This window comes from Gallinula chloropus (assembly GCF_964237585.1).
Source record: "Gallinula chloropus genome assembly, chromosome: 16".
Lineage (NCBI taxonomy): Eukaryota > Metazoa > Chordata > Aves > Gruiformes > Rallidae > Gallinula > Gallinula chloropus.
The window spans coordinates 1,567,915-1,585,769 of NC_140101.1; the positions used below are offsets into that span (position 1 = coordinate 1,567,915).

Sequence of the window (17,855 nt, forward strand, 5' to 3'; positions counted from 1 at the left end):
GCCGGTCCCGAGGCGGGTGGGTCGCGCTGCGTAGTGCCCGGGCTGTGTGGGGAGCGCTGCCGTGTGCCGGCCCGGTGTGCTGGAGCGGGCGCAGTGGCGGGGGAGGGCAGGGCCCGGCCTCTCCTCAGCCTCTCCTCGGCCTCTCCCCGGCCTCTCCTCGGCCTCTCCCCGGCCTCTCCTCGGCCTCTCCTCGGCCTCTCCTCGGCCTCTCCCCGGCCTCTCCCCGCCTCTCGCCGCCCGGTCGCTGCGGGAGCATCTCCGGGCCGCTGCTGGGCCAGGAATCCGGACGGCGGCCGTGTAGATGGTGTCCTGGGCGCCCAAGGGCTTGTTTTCCAAAGACTTGCTCGTCTTAAATTCTTGCAGTATGTTCTGAGTTCCCGGAAAGAACCCGGTAACAGCCCCAGCGTTGTGTTGCTGAGAATGGATGAGGAGAACCTGGAAGCAGCAATCCAGAGCTACAACGCCCAGCTGCAGCAAGTGGAGCTGGCTCTAGGGGCAGGCCTGGACCCCTCGCAGCATTCGGACTTGATTCAGTTGCAGGAGGATTTGAAGCAGCTGATAGAACTGACTGAGTCCAGCCTGGTGTCCGTTAAAAAGAGCAAGCTTCTGGCTACGTTAGATACAGAGCCTTCCTCCTCCTCCCCAGTAGGTCATCTGGAGCAGGATGCCAACCCAGACAGTTCTGCCCAAGATGAGGAGTATGCTGCTTTTAAGGAAGCCATTGCTGAGCTTGGAACTGATGAGGAGCCTGCAGCTAACAAGAGTCAGATCCCATCTGAAAGAGATGAAGAAACTGATGGCAAAAGCGAATCAAAGTGCAGTGAAGAGGAGGAGTCATCTGACAGGGGGGAGGAGGAGGAGGAGGAGGAATTGAGTGGGATGAAGGTTAAAGCCCCCTACTACAGTTCTTGGGGGACCCTGGAGTACCATAATGCCATGATTGTGGGGACAGAGGACCTGGAAGATGGCACTGCAGGAGTCAGAGTGCTGTATCTTTACCCGACTCACAAGTCCCTCAAGCCGTGCCCGTTCTTCTTGGATGACAAGTGCAGATTTAAAGAGAACTGTCGGTAAAAAAGGGGTGGGAGGGGGTTTGTGTCCTTCCTGTAGCTAAAGGCCTTGCCTTTCAGAGGGATAAACCTCCCCTGAAAGTAGCTTTTTGGACCCAGTGACATTTTGCCTTGGTCTTTCTCTTTTCCAAACCCGTTGTGGTGGGCAGTGGCATCAGTTTGGCTGAGTTGCAGAGTTCTTACCTAATCAAGTGGCTAAACTAATAACTGATTGAGTGTTTTCCCAGAGTAAAACACCAAAGCTTGCCTATCAGTAGCCCAGTTGCATGCAGAGGTTATAGAGTCTCCATCTTTGGGCATGTTCAGAACTCAGCTGAGGCCTTGAGCGACCTGATCAGCTGGTTGTGCTGTGAGCAGGAGGCTGAACCAGAGACCTGCTGGTCTGTGTAACCCTCTTGATCTCAAAGGACCTGTGAACTTTTTTTTTACTGGCTGTAGCACTACAAAGGGGAAGCCTAATTCCCTGGGGTGGGATGTGTTCTGTGTTACATGGCCTAAATGATATGTTTAAGCTGAGAAGTGAACAGGTTGGGTGATGGAAATACTGCATGATCAACCTTCTGCAGTCACTGGTGAAGACCCATCACCTCTGACAAACTCATTTGTGTTTCCTTTAAAGCCAGAAGGAATTTGACTTTAAAGCCTGCTGTAATGAGATAGAGAGAGTTCCTCTTCCACCTTCCCTGGCAGGTTTTCCCATGGCCAAGTGGTCTCTGTGGAGGAGCTTCAGCCCTTTCAGGAGCCTGATCTGAGCGTGCTGGGGGTGGGCTCAGCCTGCCTGGCCAAACACAGCGATGGGATATGGTATGCTGCAAAGATAACTGGTGAGTGGGGCTGAGAGCCAGAGGCTCTGTGTGCAAGGGGAAGGCTCAAGGGAATGTAAAACTCGATGGGTTTGGTTAGCAGTAGAAAGACCTTAACTGTGTGGCTGCATCCTTTAACTGCAGCTCTTGAGGTAGCTGGGAAAACAGCCTGGAGTTTGTCAGGCTTGGGAAGGGAACAGGGAAGGAAACAGAAGTGTGTTAGACAGGGATGTGGAGGGGAAATGACTCTGTGGTCCTTAACTTCACCTGGAGGGAAGAGGCAGGTATTGCAGGAATTTGCATGCATATTAGGCCAGAATTACATTAATCTGCTTGGTTTAAAGAAAAGCCTGGGAGCTGGCCCTGCCCACCAGCTGATCCAGGCCTCCCCTGGGAAGGGTGAGGATTTACTCTTTCTCCCCACCTTTCTTTGACTATTATTAGGCCAGAGAGAAGCCAGTCTAACTGCTCTTTAATTCCATTTCTCAGCAGCCCACCTTTCTTAGTGTTCAGAAACAAAACCTCTGAGTGTCCACACAGGCACTGTGGGAACAGCTTTTCGCTGCAGTGGGTGTTTCTCCCCCCTCCCCCTCAGGCAGAAATCCAAAGCACAGAGTAAAACCAGCCTGAATTTACACACTTGCTCCTTGGGCCTCCCCCCTCATCCTGTGTGGCTCCACTGGAGCCAGGTCCCTTGCAGAAAGCCCTCTGCATATCAGCTGCATATCAGAGATGTCCTTGAACTCTGGCTCCTTGCTCTTCCTTCCGTAGACATGGACAGCGGTTACTACACGGTGAGGTTCGACTCCCTGCTGCTGAGGGAAGCTGTTCTGGAAGCTGACAGTGTCATTCCCCCGCTGCGGAGCGAGGATGCTGCTGACTCTGCTGACTCTGATGAAGACAGTGTCGATGATTCTGGCTATGCCAAAAGTAAGGGAGAGGGGAAGGGGTGAGCAGACCCGACTTGGGATCCAGTTCTTGCCTTTCTCTGGCACCTACTGAATGACTTTCCTGGAGCTTTCGTTGGGAGAGTCTCGCCTCTGATGAAAGAGCAGCTGATCTCTGCATGTTGGGGAAAGATAAGGAGCAGTAATGAGCTATTATGTTACAGTTGCAAACTGAAAACATTTGGTTTATGCAAATTACCAGGCTAATGAAGGTTGGAGGTTTCCATGGGAACTTCCTACACGTGGAGGAAGAGGGTGTGGTATTTTAAAGCTGACTTCCAAGCTCTGAGTCTGTTTCTTATGTGGCTGGCTGAGTTGAGCTGATAAGTGAATCAGGAGACTTCCTCAGCTCTGGGGGGTCTGTGTAGCTTCATGACACAAGAGTATGAGAGTGTTTGGTCCTTGTAGATCCTTCTGTATCTCCAGGCCTGGAGGTTGGTGGCCCTGCCTCTGGCAGGGGGGTTGGAGCTCTGTGATCCTTGGGGTCCCTTCCAACCCAGACCATTCTATGATTCCAGAGCTGGGACAGAGAGAGCCCAAGTGACTTCTGTGAGGTTACACAGACAGCACTGTCCCTGTGCTAGTGCCACAGTTACATCACAGGGACAAAGTTATGTTCTGGAGCTCTTTAATTTAGCCTAATAGAGCATATTGATTCCTAATAACACAAAATTAATATGGTGGCCTAGAGGAGCCTCATACCAGCCACGTGAGCTGGAGGCACAGAGGAAATACTACGTGCCACAGTGCCAAATTCTACTCTGATGGCATATGACAGCTTGCATGACCATCCTAGAAGGAAGGAAAAGAAGCATAAAATCCTTGGCTTGATGCTGCCTGGGACTAGGAGGTGGTACATGCATTAGATCAAGGCAGAGCTTGCATTTAAGTCTATGCAGTGGTCATTGAAGGCAGCTCAGTAGGAACTGAGTGATGCTGAAGGAGCTGCTGGGTGAGGGACTGTATCTCACTGCCTCGTGAGGGGACTTCACGCTCTGTGGGTGCCCCAGATGAAGGTTTTTTCCCATGTTTCACTGATTTGTCTCTGCCACAGTGATAGATTCAGGAGTTCCAGAGCACGGGGAGTGGAGCCCTGCCTGCAGCTCCTCCTTTGCTGGCTGGGAAGCCCACACTCGAGGCATCGGCTCCAAACTGCTCGTCCGGATGGGATACGAGTTTGGAAAAGGTAAGGGGAAGGAGTGGTCCTGGTGCTGTGAGGGCCTCAGAGCCTGCTCACCTCAGCCTCATGATAGCTCCTAAAGCTAGTGAAGAACAATGAGATTTTGGGGTGAAGATTAAGCTTTTCTTTGCTCAAGGGGCCTGTTGGATAGGGCTCAAGCGGCGTGGTGAATCACACCTGCACAGAGGTGTTAGAGGGAAAGAAGGAAGAGCTGTTTAACCCAGGTACAGGCAGAGGTGTGCTCCAGCCCCTGTATGGTAATACCAAAGATGGGAGGCATGTGGAACCATGGTCAAGTTCATGATCAAAGCCGTGAGAACTGCTGCATGAGATGTTCAAAGGCTTTAGGTGGAAGGGAGCTGATCTCCAAAACTTGTGATGTCTGTGTTGCAGCATCTCCTGGCTCGAGACGCAGACTTCAAAGCCTGCTGAACTAGCTTCTCCCTACACAAATTGTGTTGAGCCTTGGGGGCTCTAGGAGGGCAGTCTGCTGCTTGTCTCAGTTCTCCCAGGGGAACCAAACCAGTTTGAAGATGAACCTGGCTTGAGAAGCTGAGGATGTGAGGCTGAACCTAGTTTCAGAGAAACCGGCCTGACTGATGGCCTGGGGCCTTTTGTCACCTCTCTGCTGCTGTGGGTGCTGCGACAGAAGCCTCTGCATCCACAGTGCTGTGGCCTTTGCTGCTTCTCCCCCTGGCTTGGATGTAGTTCTGGCTTTTTGTACCTCAGAAGCCTGTTGGCTTGTCCTAAGCTTGTGACAGTGTGAACTCAGGGTGGGAGGTGACTGGGAAGGGAATGTCCTCGCTCACAGTAATCGCTTGGTGTCTCCCCTCAGGCTTAGGGAAGAACGGCGATGGCCGAGTGGAGCCGGTGCAAGCGGTGGTGCTTCCCAGAGGGAAATCCCTCGACCAGTGTGCTGAGGTGCTGCAGAGGAAGAAGCAGGGGAAGCTGGGCCCAGACAAGCCAAGGAAAGGCCAAGCAAAGGGAAGCGGCCCCGGCCGGAAACCTTCCCGCAACGTGTTTGACTTCCTGAATGAGAAGCTGCGAGGGAAGAGCGCCGGGGAGAAGGCTGGAGGGGTGGCACTGCCAGAGAGGAGCAGCAAAGAGATCTACCACGCTAGCAAGAGCACCAAGAAGGCCCTGAGTGTCCGCCTCTTCCAGACCATGGAGAAGATTGATCAGACGCAGAAGGATATCAGGGGAATCCAGCAGGCCCTGGCGCGCAACGCTGGCCGGTAAGTCGCTGAGGGACTGCAGGGTGAACTGAGATTTTGGGGAGTTTCTGGGAAGGGCTGGGCTTGAAATGAGGTGTGAGGGGATGAGAGTGAAGGGGAAGTGGAGAAGAGTGACTTTAGCGTGTGCTTCAGACCACCTTGGGCACTGGCAGGTGTGTCTGGGGTCCATTGGCTGGGATTCACTCTGTGGCAAAGAGAGGAATAAACCTCTGTGAGGAAAGGTGCTGGAGTCTTTACCTCCTTGTGCCCATCTCTGCAGCTTTGCTGTTGAGCACCTCAGGAGGACAGTTCCTGGCCCAGACTGTGCTGAGTGTCAGGTTCTTCGTGGCTTTCAGCAGGTCACTTGTGCTAATCCCACAGGAAAGGGCAAACCCTCCTGGGGTGATGGCAGACCTTTGATCTTCTCATGCAGGATGACATTGCCACCATGCTTTTTGCTTTCAGGCACAGCGTTGCTACAGCTCAGCTGAAGGAGAAGCTGGCTAATGCTCACAAACAGCTGGGGCAGCTGCAGGCCCAGGAAGCCAGCCTGCAGCGGGAGCAGAAGAAAGCAGACACACATAAGAAAATGACTGAGTTCTAGTCTCTGAGGAAGGTGTTTGACTCCAGTGATTGTCCTCCCTGGCCAGCCCCCAGAGCCTGGGTGAGCAATCCTACTTCTCTGGGCCTCAGGCTGCCCAGGCCTGAGCTGAAAAGCAGCAGTTTCTAAAACTAGATGCTCCTGAGGTCTGCTAGGAGGGGGGAAAGCACCCTCCCCCTCAGCCCTGAGAGCGTTCCCTGCGCCCGAGCCTCGCCTGAGGACCCGCTCCAGGAGACACGATGCCCTGCTCCCTTGCACACTTCTTCCCTCTGCTCTCACCGAGGCTGCACCTCCATCAGGAGCCTGCAGCCACTCTGGTGGTACCCCTGCTGGCTCTGCACCAGCTGAGGAGGGGCTTGGGAAGCCCCACATCCTGCTGTCAGCTGTGGCTTGTGTTTGCAGCCAGCTGCCGAGCGCAAGTGGCGGCAGAGTCCTGAGCACATTCCGGCTGAGCACGTGCTGGGTGAGAACAGCAAAGGGAAATGGTGTCAGCTGCTCTCTACCTGCTGGGTTTTGCTATGAGATTTATCTGAGAACTCAGGGGTTTTTTTGGGAGCGGTTCCTTGTAGCCCCAGTGTAATGAGTAGACAGAAACCTTGGCAGTTTGGAGGTGGGTACGGGTGGCCTCAAGCATCAGGTTTCATCACTTTGACTGTAAGAGTATCCCTAGGACATGCTATAGGTGTGGAAAGCTGTGTGGCTCCACAAGTAGGTTGCCAAAGCTGGGGGAGTAAGACAGTGGAGTAGCAGATTCTCAAACCTCTGAGCTAGGAGCAACTCTACAGGCAACCCTGTGACTCTTGCCATCACTACTTTCTGTCCTAGGTGGCTCGGTGAACACAGGTCCTTTTATTACAAAACCTCAGGACCCAGCTCCAGGTCGGACTGGGCCCTGGATGAGCACAAGGATCAGGAGGTCAGTACATGCCCAGCTTGCAGCCCCAGCTGTGGGAGAGCTTCAGGGCCAAGCCCTTCCATCCCTGCAGCGTGGAGTCTTTGGGCAGGAAGGATGGCTGCTCCCCTGGGTTATATTCTGCATTGGTGGCAGCCAGTCCTTGCCCCAGAGGAGATGGAGGTTTCATCACACTGTTTCTGGTGGGGCTTGTGCATTGTAATTCCTCTTTAAAAAGAAATGTTTCCAATTCCATGCCAGTATCTGAAGGACTCATTCTTTTTCTTAATTTAAGAAATCGATTTCCTTTCATTCTGGGAGTCACTTTTCTACAGAAAACTTTTTGCTCCTGTAGAACCACTTGGGGATTGGTTGTTTTTGTTTTTTAATCTGTTTCCAAGAAAAACTTGCAAAGCTGTGAGCCTGGGCAGGGCTGCACCTACCTACAGGGTTTGGCTGCCAAGCAAACCCGAGAATCTACAGCTGAAGCAGATAGGATCAGAGCTGTTCGAGTCGCGTGGGATTCGGTGCTGCTGCAGAGACACCCCAGCAAACAGCAGCAGCAAGCAAGATGAAGGTCTTCAGGAAGCCTGGTGGGGTGACTTTTTCCTCCTGGAAAGCACTTGGATGCTGCTGGGATGAGCGTCCCGTAGGTGTGGAAGGGGGTGAGGGCTCCCTTGAGCACTTCAGCATCAGCTGGTTTCTAACTCAATTGGCTGGACTCTCCTCATTGTTCTGAATTCGTTGTCTCCACACAGGAGGGTTTAACAATGGCCACTCAGTGCCCTTCCCTCACAAACAACTGCCTGTCTCTCACACTCAAGTGTTGAGTGGTGACAAGAATTAATGTGCCCAGCTCAGCATGGGTGCTCACCCAAGAGGCTGTGGCTGCTGAGCTGGGCACAGAGATTTCCTGGACTTGTTCTGTGCTCTGTCACTATGTAACATCATCACCTCTTTAGGAACTGGGTGCACCCAGCTCTCAGCTGAGTCCTATTGTGGACCCATCCTTGGGATTTCCACAGCCTCACTTGTCAGGCTCCGATCTGAATAGCTGCTGCCTCCCACCCAAGTTCTCATCCCTGGGGAATAAAGTTGGGGTTTATTTTTTTTCCTCCTCTGTCCGGGTAAGGCGTTGTTCATTTGCAAGGTAATGACGAGCTGCCCCATCCCATCCTTCCCTTCTATTCCCCTGCGGACAGACAGCTGGCGCTAAAACCAGCCCGGTGGGAAGCGGAGCGCGGCAGAGGGTGCTCTTGTGTGCCGGGTGCCTGCAGAGCCCGGCTGCAGCCCTGCTCACCGCCAAGGCGGGGGGAAACGCAGCCTGCCATTGGGTGAAGCAACCACCTCTGCGGGCCAGGAAGCGAGCTGTGGTGTGCTGCATGGTAGCTGCTCGGAGCTCTCTGCTCTAGAAGGAGCTAAAGAGGAGTGGGAGAGCTCAGAGCAAGGCGTTGAGAATGTTTGGGAACCTCTGACTGGGACTGAGACTAAGCCTGTGGTGTAGAAGAAACTAAATTCCCCAGGTTGGTTGGCAAAGAAGAGGAAGATGATGGGATTCCTGCTCCTCACACTCACCAGCGTTTGAGTTTCTGCACAGTAAGTGGTGGTTGCTTTTCTTGCCTGGCAAACCTGGGGGGCTGCAGCTCAACCAGGGCTTGAAAATCACTTTAAACCCCCCCAGATCGAGATAGAACTCGCAGTGTTGCTGGGGATGCAGCTAGCTAGGCTGGCCAGGCAGGATTCCTGTGCTGCAGCAGGGAAGCATCAGCTGTGGTGAGCTTCCAGTTGGCTGCAGAAAGGGCTGGGAGCTTTGTGCCACTTACTGCTTTGTGCTCTGTGGGCTTGAAGAGGAAGAGAAGGGGGTTGAAATTAGCTGTGATACTGGGGTCCCGTGGCTTGGATGGAGGGGTTGAGTGGGAAGCAAAGGCTTTGGTGGTGAATGGGCTGTGAGCTGAGAGCTGTGGGGTGTTGCTCTTCTCAACAGAAAAATTTCCTGTTGTCTTGAGGGGAACAGTCCTGGGGAGCTGCTGAGCTCCTGCCTGCAGCCAGGAGGCCTGAGAGAGTGTGGTCATTGAAGTGCTGTCCCCTAAGCCCCAAATTATGTAAAACTACTGAATTTGTGGCAAGCAAACCACTGTGGTAGGCAAGTGATTGTCTAGCAAACGCCTCCCTCCTTCCTACACCCATCCTGTGTGTTGGAATCTGGTGCCCTGTAACTGCAGCACCAGGGTCTCCGCAGTGCCCTGCTGCAGCTCTGCTGTGGAAAAGCTCTCCAGCAGGTTCTGGACTTCTGCTCCTAAGCAGAAGTGCTTTTCCCTGCCAGGTATGGGCATTCCCAGCAAGCACAGGAGGGCAGGAAGAAAGACAAGCACTGAAATGATGTCAGGCTGAAGCCACACGGTGCGAGCAGGCGGCTCGATACTCTCACCAGCTCAGGAACGTGTGTCTGAGCCTGTGACATTCAGCTCTGGCTTTTAGAAAGATACTTGGTCCTTTCGAACTGAAACCTCCCCAGAGGAGCTCGACCATGAAATCTCCATCCTGCTTCTCTGTGCTTCAGGCTGCCCAGGCTAAAAACCGAGCTGAAAAGCAACAGTTTCTAAAACTAGATGCTTCTGAGGTCTGCTGGGAGGGGGGAAAGCACCCTCCCCCTCAGCCCTGAGAGCGTTCCCTACGCCTGAGGACCAGCTCCCTCCTGGTACAGGAACACGAGTGGAGTGGGGGAGACCTCATGCCAGCTCCGTGTTTGAAACACCCTTAACACTTCCTGCATCCCACAGCTGAGGCTGTGATTACCTATTATGGGGCTTTCACTTTTCATAAATGAAAAAGGGGAAAGAAAAAAAAAAGACCAACTTCTGCTTCTTGGGGCTTTTTCTCAGTACAGGTCCCCAGGGTACCTGAGCTGTGTTTGCCGCAGCCACGTTCGCAATCGCTGGTGGAAATCAGCTCGTGAAGCTTGTCCTGGTTTCTTGCAGAGGCTCTTGCAGTAGCTTCATGTGCCCTTTCTTCTCTCTGCCTTGTGCTGAACGCCCTGTGGTTTTATCTGGGTAGATCAAGCGGAGCCTGGGCAAAAATCATCTTGGGTTTTTTTTCAGTCATGTCAAACTTGCCTCCTTGAAGCCCGGCTGAGGAGCTCGTGCCTTCTGTAGGAGTCTCAAAAAAATACCCTCCCACGGCCTGGAGTAACAAACAGACCAACTGCCTTTGTGGTGCCTGCGCTCGGGTACCACCACGGGGAGTTACTGCCTCCTCGGTGGGCCGTGGGCGTGCGTCGCACGTACACCCGGGCTGCCGCCGCGCTGCTCTCCAAAGCCATCTTGGCTTGAGGAGCCGGCGCGGTACGAAACGCCATCTGCTCAGTCTCCTGCCCTAGAGAACAGCCCCAGGATGGGCAGATCGATAGCTTCATTGGCAGGAGATTCAGGTGTAGGTTTCAGGAGGGCTGTTGGGAGACTTTGCCTTGCAGACAGCTCGGTCCTGCCTGAGCAGCTTCGGTCAGGCACTGCGTTTTCTCCCCTCAGGTTTGGGATCCTGGGAGAACCAACGTGTTGTCCCACAAAGTGGCTTCTCCCAGTGACTCTCAGCTGGGAAGAGCACACACTGCCCATTTCTGTAGGTCAGGAGCAACCACCGGCCCTCCTGCACAAGCGAAAGTAGGTCAGGAGGATTTCTTTAGGTTCATTTTGATGTAGGAAAGCAGCCCCCTCCACCCTTCAATCTTAAAAATTCAGGGATGGAAAAATCCACGGGCTGTGGGATAAGCTGCCCTGGTTGTGCCTGCCTAGGGGGGGCTGAAAGCTCCCCCATCCCTTTGCTGCCATCGTACCTCGTTACGACTTCATCTGCTGAAGCCCAGAGCCCCGCTCAGCTCTGCCCTGATCACAGCTGCTTCTGCTGCCTGCGAGCCTGTCGCTCTGAGGGGCGAAACGAGTTCAGCGAGGACCAAGGCGACTGCCTGCGTTGCAGGTAATGTGCCTAATTAATGTCTGCTCAGACAGAAAAGCGGGGTTGCCTAATTAAAACATTGTTGGAGAGGGAAGGAACAGCCTTCCCTTCCCAGCTCTGATCTGAGCCAGTCTGGCCAGCCCGGTTAGTCCCCAAAACCTCTCTGTCTCACTTCCCACCAGGAAATAATTGCTCTCCGGGGGTTAAGGCTTCAGTCAGGGAAGTTTCCAGCGGCGTGGGAAGTTCGCAGATAAAAGGTGCTACAAGTGGGCAGAGACTCGCTGGTGATTGGGGTAAAGATGGAGCAGAGGTGCTGCTGTGCGGCACGGGGGACAGGGGAGCGACATTGGGCACAGGTCTCCCCGCTCGCCCTTGGGCTGTAGCACCCAGGATTCACACAAGGTGGGGTGGCTTCACGCCAGAGCTCCTCTGATCTTTCTCTGGATTAAGATATGTAAGAGGGTGAGTAAGAGGCGTGTGGCGTGCCCACGGGCTCCGTGGAACCTAATCATGCTGGAGGGAGCTGCCCTGCCCGGCTGTCCCCGCCCGGGGACTCTGCTGCTGGCCCCGTCTGGATCAGCTACTGAGGCTTCTTTGAGCTAAGCTTTGCTCTGGAGCTGGGAACCTGTCTGCCTTCGGACCAGGCACCTCCTGGGTGCTGGCACACACACATCTCTAGGAGCAGAGCAGCCTTTTTGGGGTGCACTGCGGGGTGTCACAGAGCTGGGAGCAGCAGCTGCCGTCTCCACATCGGCACAGGTGAAGCGGTGTGGGGTGTTGCTTCGGGCTTTGCGCCGTGCTGGTGGCTGGATGGGGACGGGGACGGTGAAATGGGGTGTCCCTCAGACCCCCCTGGGAAAGGTGTGGGATCCTGATGGGCTGGGGAGCGTCTGCTCTCTGTGTGGGGCACCTTGGCCCCCCTGTGCCGCTCGCTCTGGCCTTGCCACTGCTGCAGGTTGCCGGGGAGGAACCTTCTGGACCCCCAAGGCTGGTGCTGGGTTGTCACCCTGCAGCTCCTGCCCCATGTGTGGATCACACCGGGATGCTGCAGGGAATAACTTGGGTTCCTGTGAGAGCAGAAGCTTTGCAGTGAGCTCTGCAGAGCTGGGCTCAGACCCCAGGAGCTCCCCATGCAGACGGGGGGTATGGGGGATGCCAGCAGCACCATTGCTCCCACCCGGGCTGTTCTGTCTGCCGGCTCATGGCATGGGTGGGTGGGGATGAATCCCACGGGGCTCAGAGGGGGGAGAGGGTGAGACCCACTGCAGAAGGGGGGTGTGTGAGCCTGGGGTGCGAGGAGGGAGAGGAGGGAGAAGCGGCTGAAGCTCGCCCCATTTCCCGGAAGCTGAGTCATGTGTTTGTCGTGTCCCATCTGGGTCAGCCCATGACCTACACTGGGGAGCGGTGCCATCCTTGTCCTGCAGCAGTGTCCCGTTGTCCCCAGAAAGTGCCACACTGGCACTTCCAGGATGCCTCCAGAGGGTTTTCAGCACCCCTGGGCATCTCCTCTTCAGCATCTTCGTGGCAGCTTGGGAACCTGAATGCTGGTGGGTTTGTTGGTTGCTTTTTTTTTTCCAGAAGGAACCAAAATCTGGAGTTTTTCCAGGACATGGCAGAGCACCAGCCTTGGGGTGTCTGCACCGGGCTGGGCAGGGCAGGGGAGGCATCTCGATGACCCCAGGGAGGGCAGCGTAAGGCCAGAAAATGGGACCCTGGGTGCACATCCACTTCCAGACCCCCTGCCCGGGGAGGGGGGGCTGCATTGAGGGACCCCCAACAAGCCCTGGGGGCTGCAGAGCCCATTGCTTGTCACGCTGAGCCCAGCAGCACCCGACTCCACCTCGACTCCTGTTTTCTCTCCCCAGAGCTCAACCCCGCAGGGGTGTTGGAGGCGGCTCCCCCATGGCTGCAGCCGGCAGTGAGGGGCTGGCACACACCCCGCTGCTGCTGGCCGGCACTGCCCTGGCCCTGCTCGGCGTCCTGGTCTACCTGGGCACCCTGTGTGCTGCCTGCAGACGGTAGGCACTGCCAGCGGCCCCTCTGCTCTCCCCCGTGGGGATGGGGGTGGGGGCCCTGCGGTGGCTGCGTGTGGAGACCCCCCTGTGTGTTCCCATCCTGAGCCGGGACCGCTGGGGTCTGCGGCTCTGCCCACCTTGAACCCCCACCCACAGCCCCACCTCTGGCCTGATCCTGCACCTCGGTGCCTCGCTGCACCCGATGCACCCCTCTGTGCCCAAAAGAGCTGGTGCCCCATGGGATGGGCAGGGTGGGTGATGCTGGGGATGCCTGGCGTGGCTCAGCAGGGCGCAGGATGCACTTGGGCCCCCAGCCAGCACGGACCCTGCTGCAGGGCTGGCAAAGGAGCAGGGTTGTGGGTTTGGGGGTGCTGCTGCTCCAGCGAGGGTGATTCCTATTGTGGCCAGGTTGGGGGCTTGGGACATCCTCTCTTTGCCCTCGGCTTGGCCACCTGCCTCAGGCTCATCCCACTTCTCCACTCAGCAAGGGCAGGAAGAAGAAGGTCCCTCCAGATGGGGTGAAGCTGGTGGACGAGGTAAGCGCATACTGGGGGGACTGGATCAGCTGTGGGCACCCCAGCTCCCAGCCGTGAGCCTGACGTGTGTTCCCCGCTGCAGTCCCTGCTCAGACAGACGCAGCTGCGGTCGTTCAGCAAGTCTGACACGAAGCTGCACGAGCTGTACCGGGTGAAGACCAGGAGAGACAGTGAGTGGCAGTCGAGCTGGGGGAGCTGCTGGGGGCTCCCAGTCCCCACACTGCCTGGCCAGCACATTGCAGCTGGCACGTGCTGTGGTGCCAGCACAGGGTTGGTGCTGTGGTGCCAGCACAGGGTTGGTGCTGGCTGCATCCCCAGCATCCCCACATCCCGCCTCTCCCCACAGCTCTGCGTCCAGCCAGCCTGGATTTCCCCTGCTCCATGGCCAACCCCTCCGGTGCCGACTCCCTGCACAGCTCTGGAATCAGCATCCTCCTGCACCGCGAGCTGCCCCAGATCCCCATCCCTGAGCTCCCAGCTGCCTCCCCGGGTCCTGACCAGACCTACTCCAACCTGCTCTTCACCCCGCTGCGGAAACCAGCACAGGACACTGTCTACGAGAGCCTGGCAGTGGGAGGGGATGATGCCCCAGTGCCCCCTGAACCCACCGTCACCCAGGTGTGTCCCCCGTGTGCCGGGCACAGGGCGGCTGATTACGCCTGTGTGCGCAAGGTGAAGAAGATGGTGCCTGTGGAGGTGCAGGATGGGGCTGTGGCGGGGCCTCCCGCAGCCCCACAGTGCTGGGACGGTGCTGGTGATGCCCCCCCTCAGGTGAAGGTACGGCTTTGGGGGGTGGTGGGGAGGGGGCCCAGTGCTGCACTCAGTGGATGTGGCACAGGGAGGGCTGTGTGCCACCCTGCCTCCCCATAACAGCCGTGGTGGAGCAGGCTGTAAAACAGGCTGTAAAACAGGCTGCTGCCTATTTTCTAGTGGAGCTTTTGGGGGGCATAGTATGGAGCCCAGCCCCTGAGGGTGGGTGATGCCCCCAGTTCTCTCTGTGTCCTCACAGGGATCCTCAGTGGTTAATCCGCTGCCGGGATCCTCCTGGGGGGGAGGGCTGTGGGAAGCTGGGATGGGGAGGTTGGGGAGGGGGCACAGGTGTGGGGCTACCCTGCCATGAGCAGAGATTGCCCCCAACCCCCCCCCTCCCTCCTGCAGCTGGAAGAGATGTACTCCACGGTGTGCAAAGCCAAGAAGAAAACCCAGGTCCCCACGTCGTCCCCCAGGGCCACAAGGGAGGCAGGTGCTGGGAGGCCGCCCCCCCGCCACGAGGAGAGTGCCCCGGCTGGGGGCTGGGCTGCAGCAGCCCAAGGTGCCCCCGACCCCTGCTACGAGTCCATCAATGACAGAGCCTGGACTGCTCAGGGCCGCGGTCCCGACCCGGACTACGAGGCTGTGGACACTCACTGGAAGAAGGGGGCCAAACGGGACAAGCTGGGGAAGCCCTGTGGCCCTGAGAACCTGTACGAAAGCGTCAGTGACATCTGGGCAGGGGAGTCCCGGCGAGCCTCTGCCAGGACAGCGGCCAACGGGCTGGAGGTGTACATCACCAACCTATAGCATCCCGACCGGAGAGGGGTCCTGCCGTGGGGCGGTCACACCCGGGACGGGTGCTGTCAGGGCAGGGGTTTCCCCAGGACTGACCTTCTGGGGATTGATCCACCCCCTCCCCAGGGATGGGCACGCACCCGTGTGGTGCCCACCAGGGTGGCTGTGTCCCCACAAGTGCTTTCTGTATATACTTCATGTAACTTTTCTTTAAGCAGCCTTGTCCCAGCCCAGCCTCCGTGGGCGGGTTGGCACCAGCATACCCTGGGGCATCATCCTGCCATCAGGAGGAAGGACAAGCTGGGTCCTGGGTGCCACAGGGGAGCCCAGTGGGACGGGGCTGGTGCTGCCACTGCGATGGGGACAAGGTTGGGACTGGTTGTGTTTTGGGGTGGGGCTGCAGGATCTGGCCCCTCATCGCTGCAAGCGAGGGTCTCCTTCCTCCTCCCTATGCTGGGGCCAGGGGGAGCAGGGCCCTGTCCAGCACCTAGGAAGCCCTGAGCAGCTTCATTCCCATCACTGAATGTCCCTGTTTTTGGGGACCAGGAGCCAGCCCTGTGCCTCAGTGCACGGCAGCACAGGCTGCAAGCCCTGCTCCAGGATGGCCACCTGCCCCCCCCCCCCCAACAACCACTCCCAACTTTCAGGCCCATGCAAGGGAGCCTCTGTGAGCCCCCATCTCCCAGACACCATTAAAAGGCTGAGAGGGGTTTATCCTCGTCAGGAGAAACACTTTTAACTGGATCTAAAGCCCTGGTTCTGGCAGCTGCTGCTGGGAGAGCATCTTTGGGCCCTGCGTAGCTGCACGCAGGTGTAACCACCCCCACGGCTGGTTTTGCACCTCTGAGATAGGGATGTGCAGCGAGCAGGAGCTGCCAAAATGGGGTGGCCCATCCCAGAGCAGGGACTGGTGGTGGCTGTGCCTAAAAAAAACCGCAGCCCAGCAGCTCTGCATGGGGTCGGGCTCGGCGCTGGGGAGCGTTTGCACGGTGCTGGCTGCCTGCTTGCCTCCGCGCCGCTCCCATGGGTGCTGTGGCCCCAACGGGTGTCAAAAACGCTCAGGAGAGCTGGGTGTGTGCTCAGAGCCCTCAGACCCCGGGGCTCAAACCTTCCTCCTCGCCTCCCCACAGGGCGTTGGGCATCCCTGTCCCAAGGGACTCCCGCTGTGCCCCGGGGAACGTGCCTGGGGTGGGTGCCACGCGGATGGCGGCCCCAGTTTGGCTGCAGGGCAGCTGGATGTAGCCCAGCGGCTTCGTGTGGGTCTGGCCAGAGGCTGCCTGAGCTGGTGGCACGGTGGCCTGGTGCTGGTTGGCGCTGGCTGGGCCGTGCAGCAGGCAAGGGGCCATGCAGCAGGCAGGCAGGCAGGAAGCCACGCGCCTTCCTCCAGCAGCTTTGCCCCTACATCGAAGCAGGCGAGGAGATTAAAAACGAAAACAAGGCGCTCAGCAAAACCCACTGCAGCCTGAAGACGTTAGAGCTGGGAGACAGCTCAGGCACTCGTGCCGCTTCGTCAGCCCCACGCTCGATGCCAAACCACAGCCGCTCGAGATAGAGGAGCCGGCCCCAGCAGCTGCTCCCATCCCCCTGCCAGATAAGGGCCCCCGATAGAAAACGGTGTGGGGTGGCTGGTGCTGATGCTGCCACGCTCTTCCTGCTGCCAGCCCTGCTGCACCGGTGCACAGGGTCCCCTTGTGCTGCCTCCGGCCACATCCTTCCCTTGCTCCCTCTTCTCCATCATCCCATCCAGCAGCTCTCAAGGGCTGGCTCCCTCCTGCACCACCCAAATGCCTGGGCGCTGTGTTTGGGCTGCACCAGCCCCTGTGTGGGAGCATCACGTCCTTGTGTGATGGGAGCTGTTTTGCTCCTGAGGAGGGGCACAGGGTTGGGATGGTGCCTGTGGGGTCAGGACCTGGGTACCGCTGTGCTGCTCCCCCAGGAGCAAGCAGGCTGGGTACCCCATGGGGCTGCCCTGGGGCTGGGAGATGCTGCTGCTGTTGCTGAGCCAGAGTCTCCCATACCTGCTGGAAAATGAGAGGAAATGGTCTCAAGGTGTGTCAGGGGAGGTTTAGGTTGGATATGGGTGAATGTTTCCTCACTGACAGAGTGGTCAGGCCCTGGGACAGGCTGCCCAGAGAGGTGGAGGCGTCACCATCCCTGGAGGGGTTCAAAAACCGTGTTGACATCGCTCTCCAGGACATGGTTTAGTCGACACGGTGGTGTTGGACAGGTGGTTGGGCTTGATGAGCTCAGTGGCCTTTTCCAGCTTTAAGGACTCTGTGACTCTATGGAAAGCCCCCTGTGCCGGGCTGCCTGCTCCCCTGCAATGCCCACCCCCTGCCTGGGGGCTCGGCAGGGCCAGACTAGCATTTAAACAGGAGAGTGACTGCCCAGTCCTTGGGGCAATGGAAAATGTGCCTGGAAACCCAGCTGGGGGCTCAAAAACTGGATGGCCAATGAAGGATTCATCCCAAAACATCGCTTGGAGTCTTGTGGTCTGGCCGGGAAGGTCGGAGTTGGCATCAGAGCAAGGGGAGCAGGTAGGGCTGGGACCCCCTCCTCATCCCTGGGGACAGCCAGGTGTGGGGGGGCTGGCGGGCCGCAGGCTCCCTGCTCCTTCCCCACCAGCTTGGAGACCACCGAGGCGTCGGTGACGCTCGGAGGGGACGGACGGTGCTGCGAGGGGCCGATGCCTGACGGCGCCGTTCCCACCAGAGGGAGCGAGCTGGCGGGGCCCGGCACGCTGCGCGGTGCTGCGCTCTGCAGGGTGCTGCGCGGTGCTGCACGACGGGCTGCACGGTGCTGCTCCGCACGGCTCCGCACCCGCGCAGCCCCGCACACCGCCTGGCTCCGCATCCCAAACCGTCCCTATGGCCGGTGCCCCCCCCCACCCCCCCCAGCTCTGTACCCCGCTAGCAAGCAGCTGGGCAGCTGCGGAGAGGCAGCACGGGCAAGGCCCTGCTCGCTCTGCATCTCACCTGGGAGGTGGGCATCACAGCCCCCAGCCCCGCCTGGGTACCACGGGGGCATCTCGCAGGGATGGCAGCGCCGGGGCCGCAGCCCGCAAAGCCACCCAGCCTGGGAAGGGGTCGGGCCGGCGGCAC

The 17,855-nt window shown here is 57.8% G+C and overlaps 2 protein-coding genes across 2 annotated transcripts; both read left to right on the top strand.

The window, feature by feature from the left end:
- The first annotated feature begins 197 nt into the window (after nucleotides 1-197).
- Nucleotides 198-6,956, top strand: ZGPAT (zinc finger CCCH-type and G-patch domain containing). Its single transcript, XM_084271414.1, has 6 exons — nucleotides 198-1,070; nucleotides 1,761-1,894; nucleotides 2,645-2,803; nucleotides 3,875-4,006; nucleotides 4,836-5,235; nucleotides 5,680-6,956. The coding sequence occupies exons 1-6, from the start codon at nucleotides 421-423 to the stop codon at nucleotides 5,816-5,818; spliced, it is 1,614 nt and encodes a 537-aa protein (XP_084127540.1). The 5' UTR covers nucleotides 198-420; the 3' UTR covers nucleotides 5,819-6,956.
- Nucleotides 6,957-12,557: 5,601 nt separating this feature from the next.
- LIME1 (Lck interacting transmembrane adaptor 1) lies at nucleotides 12,558-14,766 on the top strand (the record flags this gene model as incomplete). Its single annotated transcript, XM_084271441.1, has 5 exons — nucleotides 12,558-12,673; nucleotides 13,155-13,206; nucleotides 13,289-13,376; nucleotides 13,553-13,983; nucleotides 14,365-14,766. 5 exons carry the CDS (start codon nucleotides 12,558-12,560, stop codon nucleotides 14,764-14,766), a joined length of 1,089 nt encoding a protein of 362 aa, XP_084127567.1.
- Between the last annotated feature and the right edge of the window lie 3,089 nt (nucleotides 14,767-17,855).